The 6,527-nt window shown below is 42.4% G+C and overlaps 1 protein-coding gene across 1 annotated transcript; it reads right to left on the bottom strand.

Moving 5' to 3' along the window:
- Positions 1–5,154: 5,154 nt before the first annotated feature.
- DNAJB8 (DnaJ heat shock protein family (Hsp40) member B8) lies at positions 5,155–6,149 on the bottom strand. Its single transcript, XM_079967675.1, has one exon. It carries the CDS (start codon positions 5,943–5,945, stop codon positions 5,268–5,270), a length of 678 nt encoding a protein of 225 aa, XP_079823801.1. The 5' UTR covers positions 5,946–6,149; the 3' UTR covers positions 5,155–5,267.
- Positions 6,150–6,527: the final 378 nt, after the last annotated feature.

Below are 6,527 nucleotides of genomic sequence, written 5' to 3'. Positions count from 1 at the left end.
TGTAGAGAATTGCTACACTCTTCGTTATGACTTTAAAATACTTCTTCTAAAAGGAGAAGGGAAATTTTAAGGTGGGGTTTGTTTGTTTTTGACTTAGAATTACATGTATAGCTAAGTTAAACTACGATGGCATGGTCAGTGTTGACAGATTATGTAAAGAAAGTGAATACCGAAGCATTTATTTACTTTCCCCAAAATTACTATGGCGAAACACAATAAGATTAACAGGCAGCAGAATCAAAACAACAGGATGCACTTTTCTACACAATGCACATTCATAATCCATGTTATTCATTGCCGTGGGAAGTTGTAAGGTTTGTAATATAGCTGGATTCAAGCAGGAATGGTCCACCCCTGGCTCTCAGCCAAACTCATAAGGAAGTGTCAAAGGTGTCCCTAAAACCTTGAAAGGCTAGAATCTCAGAATGAACAATAATGGCAGATCTCTGAGCAGTCACTTGGTTTTCTCTACAATGTTTATCTGAAACATTCAGCATCAATCTCTGCATTAACCTTCTCACCTACTGCTAAACTTTTGACCAGTGAAATCATTTAATGGGATTTTGAGCTCTCTTGTGAATTTGTGGACACATCCAAGATGATGGCATCCATGTTGCATGTTCCATCTTGGGGGAGTCCACCACTGCATGCCGTGACCCTCAGCCATGCTGCATTCAAGATGGCAGAAACGAAAAACGTTGTGTATTGTACACACACATTTAACCAGCCCCATCCCTACAACTCATGGCAAATCACCGCACCAGTTATGACCTAAAATTAAAATTATCCCCCCCATATGTCATTATCTTGCTTTCACCAGTACCCACAAAATTAAACAACTTTCCTCTGCCCCACAAGCCTCACAAATAACATTAACAAATGAGAAGGTTTCTGTAGTGTATTTGGCCCTCCTGGCTCACCATACCGGGAAGTGTCTGAGCTCAGCTGTCTGGCACTGCATTTTTTTTGTTTCCAGATCAAGAGTTACTAGCAGCTAGTTGGCTGCATAGACGTTCTGTTCTTGGTGAATGAAGTTGCCAGTTGGTTATGCTCACTTTTTCCATTGAGGGTTAGGCTATCAACCATTTGTAACCATAATGATTTTTATGATGTCTCTGAATACCAGTTGCTGGGAATCCCTAGCAGGGAGAGTGCTGTTGCGTCCATGTTCAGCTTGCAGGTTTCCTGAAGGCATCTAACTGGCCACTGTGAGAACAGGATGCTGGACTGGTCTGAACTAGCACTATTCTTCTTATGTTCTTATGCGTGGTCTCCTCTTTGTGACACTTAACTGATGGTGTGATCATTGCGTTGTCATCATGGGCAGACTTGGAATTCTAAAAGCACCTCACAGCAAAGAACACGGTCATTTATCCCATATCATATGAAGAACGAAGCCCTGTAGAGTTCCCTATAGAGGTTCTTGTGCCATTGGCCAGACTCCTGTGCACAGAAAAGCTGAATACTCAACAGGCAGAACCTTTTTACTACACAATGACCAAAAAGTTCCACTGGTTGCATTTCTACTTGCCATGCTAACCGTTAAAGGCACAAGGTTCGGATGAGCCAGAAAAGTGCCAATCTTACTTCTGCAATGTGGAAAATGTAAAGGATTCCGTTACAAAAAGCAGGATAAGTCCGCTCTTCACACGGAAATGCTCTTACATAATTACACCCCAGATAGCACCCAGTTTGCCCAAGGCCCTCTTCCGTAGCACAATTACCCTGTTTGTGGAGCCGAACTTCACCTGTGTACCTGGGCCTTCCATTACCATTTCTCCTTGCGTCAAAGCAAGAAGAAGGTGGTGCATGGGATCAGCTTCCTAACAAAAGCATGTGTGGCCACCAGCTATATCTATCACCTGCCTTTGAGATGAAGAAACCTTTAGGGGACTCCCCCCCCCCCCACGCCGCTGCAAAAAGAAAAAACCCTGACCACTTGCTTTTAATGTACAAAACATCAGAGGTTGTGTTGGGGAGGGGGGGATGTGCTCTACAGGGGAAACATGGGAGTGAAGGGATCTGGCTAATGCGCCTGTCTATCAGATTAGGACGTCAGAAAATCAAAGCGCTTCCATCACTGTCCGAAGAGAGGCTCTCGCTTGTTGCTTAATGTGATCGCAGCCCCGCCGTTGGCACTCCAGGGAGAGCAGGGCACTGCTACTGCAATGTGCAGCAGGCTGTGAGTTTAAAATCCTATTAGGCAGGAACTAACAGTAGCAAAAAGAAAGCAGGTATCCCCTAGTGGGGATTTAGAGATGTTTAGACATAATTGGATTTTCCAAGCAGATGTCATTATTGTTAAACAGTTGCCCACTTGATATATTCAAGTTGTTGGCTGTAATTGCTAAAATTAGCAGGTCTGTGCAGAGCAAAGGTCAGTTGGTTAATATTGTGATTTAGTATTTCATGAAGTAATTCCAAAAGCTTTAATGTATTTTTTATTTCGGTTTTGTTTTTGCAGCCCAAGTGCTCTTTAAAGTAGTTGTGGGGCTGCTAATAAAATAATGTCTCGGGCTCCCTGGGCAAACTGCTAACACTCATAGTCTAAGTGCAGTTGGGCTGAATTAGCTTTTGTGTGTTTTATGGAGGTCTCTGTGCAACAAAGACCCTGCCTTTTTTTTATTTAGAGCAACAGTCGTTTCACGAAGGGCTGGCTCACACATATGACAGCTGCTTCTCTTGTCCCACCGCCATGATCCCTCTTGGCCATCCTCACATGCAGAGTTCACACAGAGAAACCAGAGCTCTGGCACTACAGCATTCATGACTGCAGTGGCTCCTGAAAGTTTTCCCACTGAAATTTCAGGGGAAACAATTGGTGGAACAACATTTCCCCACACAATCCCTGTGCAGAAGGGGTTGTGCAGAGGAAGGGGAAATATAATCCCCAGGAAATTTCCCAGCTTGGTGCTATCTCCTACCTCTCTCACTAACGCCATCCAGCTATAGCTAGGTAGTGGCATTCTGTTCTTGATGCTTCATGAGTTGCATATTAGCAATGGTGCCTCTCAGGTGTGGTTGGACTATATCTCAGGTCCTTCTTATGGGCTTCATGTAGGCATTTGCTTGGCAACAGTGAGAACAGGATGTTGAACTAGATGGTCCAACAGTCCCTGATGATTTGCCATGCTGGTTAGGGCTAATGGTCCAAAACATCAGCAAGGCACCAAGTTAGAGAAGGTTGTGTTAGAACAAGAAACTGTTTTTGACATCCCTAATATTTTGGTACTTAGGAGTCATGTTCCCCAATAAGAGATAAATGAATCCCCATTTACTGGACAGTACTGATCCAACAGAAGATGCCACTTTGCTGTGTTTGTATCTTTTTCAAATGAAGTATGCCAGTATTTTGGAAAACTGCGACTCATGAAAGCATTCTCATTAACAAAGGTATGGCTAATGTTGAAGCTCCTTAAAAGTTGACTTCCTGTGAGAACTACATTCTCAGAGAAGCTTTAGCTCATAGAATCGTAGAATTGGAAGGGACTCTGAGGATCATCTCATCCAACGCCCTTCAGTGAAAGGAATATGCAGCTGTCTAGGCACCAAACCTGCAACCTTGGTTTTGTCGGCATCACATTCTAGCCAACTGAGCTATCCAGTGTTTGGACTATATGGTGAAATTCCAATTGTAGGATTTGATTCTGCCGTTTCCATATAACCCCACATGCTATGTGAATGACCCCTGAGTCCTGCCGTTATGAGAGAGGGAGATTTTCCTACCTCTTTGAGCTCTTATCCCGGGCCAGACTAACCAACTTCACAGGGTTGTTGTCGGAATAAAAAGAGAGGGATCCTGTATGCTACAAAAAACTCCTTAGAGCAAAGATGGAATATAAACATGCCAGGAACATTCAGTTGTTTTCCCTCTATATATATTGTGATGACAGAAATATCTACATTAGTGCCTACTGTATCATTTCATTAACTTTAAAATGAACTTTGTAAATTGTTGTTACCTAAGCAGCCTTCCAAGTAATATTTGCTTCGTAATTGGATTGTTGCCTATTATCTAATAGAAATATCAGAGAAAGAGTAAAAAAATTGAGTTATGTTCACTCTCCTATTAAGTTTGACATAGCTAACCTTTCATCTTTGCCCTTTGAACCCTGTCCTTTCCAACGTTGCTTCCTCTTAGCTCAGTGTTCTTGAATCTGTAGCTGCCCACGTTTCACCTGCTTTATTCTTGTCTCCAGAAGAATGAAGACAAACCTTGAAAGGGCTTACAAGGAATTAACTTGGTTATTGTTGTTAATATTGCTCTTTGAAACAAGATGAACAAATAATGCAAATATTTTCCAACTTCCAAGCAATGGTATTGAAGGTCGCAGGTAGGGAACTCATACTTGAGGGTTTCATTTAGAACCATAGTGGAAACTCATTGTAGTGGGAATGCTGACATGTAGGGACCACCTGGATTTCAGACACATCAAATTTTTTTAAGAGTGATGATCCAAGATATTTTTTACATTAGAGATTATTGCTGATCTGTACAAGTTTGAGGATATAATTTTAGTGTCAGTTCAGAGAAAATTTCAGGAGTCTTTGGACCCCTTAGGTCCTCATATCTGTTGGTGGGCAAGAAAAAATAAAACAGGTATAAAAGGAGAGTTCCTGGATGCCAAGGTCCAGGTATGTCAAAGTTAGGGATGGGGAAAGAAATTCAATTCAGTTTGCATTTAAAAGTGAACCTGCCAAATTTACATTTTCTGAAACACAAACCGAAACACAAACATCCTTTGAAATTCACAATTTTCTGAATTTTGCAGTGATGTCCTCCAGCTAAGTAAAGTGCAACAAAATGTATATTTTGGGGTAAGATCTGTATATGGCAGCATATATTGGTGAAAATAATATATAAATTGCATTATATTAGACATGCTATTGTGTGTTTTAGGAGAGATTTGCACTAAAATGCTGATAAATTTTCATGAAAAAAGCACAAACTGATGCGTAAATGTGAAGAACTGAGATTAAGACTGGAAAGATGAGAAACCGAGAGTAATCAAAATTAATAGATTTGCCTATCCTTGGTCACACTGGTTTCCTCAATAGAATTTCGGAGTTATTCAAAATAAACCACGTGCCTCAACATCCCTATAATGGTGCAAAATTATTCAAAGTAATTAAGAAGTCTTTACCAAACAAGTCTTGAACTCAATGAAGGAGTTTATTAGTTGGATTCCGGTTTTACGGAACAAGACTCCATTTAAGATCGTACAAGCAGCTGGATATTGCTTTTGGGACAGGCATGAGGAGAGGTGTTAGCATTTCAGCTGTTCCCTTCCATTTACTCTTATGGACTTCAGCTGGCCATCCTCCTCGATTTCCACTCTTTCTTGCCCATTCTCAACAATTTTTCGTGTAGTGACTCTTCGCCCGTTGACCACTTCGGTAGAAGTTGAGACGGATCTGAAGTTGTGCGTTCCACTGCTGTCATCTCCAAAGGACCTGCAGACCATAGTGTGAAAGCCAGGACCGAATGAGTTGAATCCAAAATTAGTAAAGGCACTTAATCCCGAAAAGAGACCCAGGGGTCCTTGCAAGCCGCTTCTGTTCTCCTCCCTGTTACTGTCATCATCAAAGTGGTTGTCCCAGAAGTCATGCTCAAAGATGTCCATTCCTCCAAAAAACTCCCTGAAGATTTCATCGGGACTGCGGAATACAAAGTCAAAATCGAATGGGCTGCGGGAGTGGCCCCCAGAAGCGCCTCTTCCTCTAAACCTTGGTTCTTTGACAGGCCTGTCATAGAGAGCGCGTTTCTGAGGGTCAGACAAAACTTCGTAGGCCTCAGCGACTGCTTTGAATTTCTTTTCGGCTTCCTCCTTGTGGTATGGATTCTTGTCAGGGTGCCATTTCAGTGCCAGCTTGCGGTAGGCCCTCTTAATATCTTCTTGCGAGGCATTTTGATGCAGCCCTAGGACTTCGTAATAATTAACCATCCCAAAGAAAAGGCTGGCTGGATTTAGAGATTATTTGGTGGGTTTTCCCTGGGGACACAAGGTCCTATGCGGTTCGGATCCAGTGGATCCCGTTGTTTTGGTTGTGGCACTTCTTTCCTCACAGCCCAATGGTAATGGTTTTGGTGCCAAAGGGAAAGAGAAAGGCTGCTTGCTCATATTGTTTGATTTCAAGGCGCTGGCTGCTGAGTAGTATTGTGAGGTCAGAAGCATCTCGGCCAATCAGCACACAGTTGACTTTTAGTGCATTTGAGGTCTGCTGCCGTCCTATCAGTAGGTGTGTTGCACAAATGAGCTCTCTGGAAAGGTCATATTTCACATCTATGATGCAACTTGTTGCAGATGCCTTAGACTATAAACTTTCCAGAGGAGGCATCTCTCTCTTGGGACTATTCCAGATGATCCAACTGTCTGAAATACCTTAGCCATGCTAGCCCCAATCAAAGGAGAACAGCATATATTCCTACAATACCCTCAACACCATGAGTGAATGACCACTTTGTTCCCAAGAAGATAAATTGCACTGCAGGGCATAGCATCATTCCTGCTTGTCTGCATCTAGGT

This window comes from Podarcis cretensis (genome assembly GCF_951804945.1).
Source record: "Podarcis cretensis genome assembly, chromosome: 2".
Lineage (NCBI taxonomy): Eukaryota > Metazoa > Chordata > Lepidosauria > Squamata > Lacertidae > Podarcis > Podarcis cretensis.
This window is presented reverse-complemented; position numbering and strand designations above follow the sequence as displayed.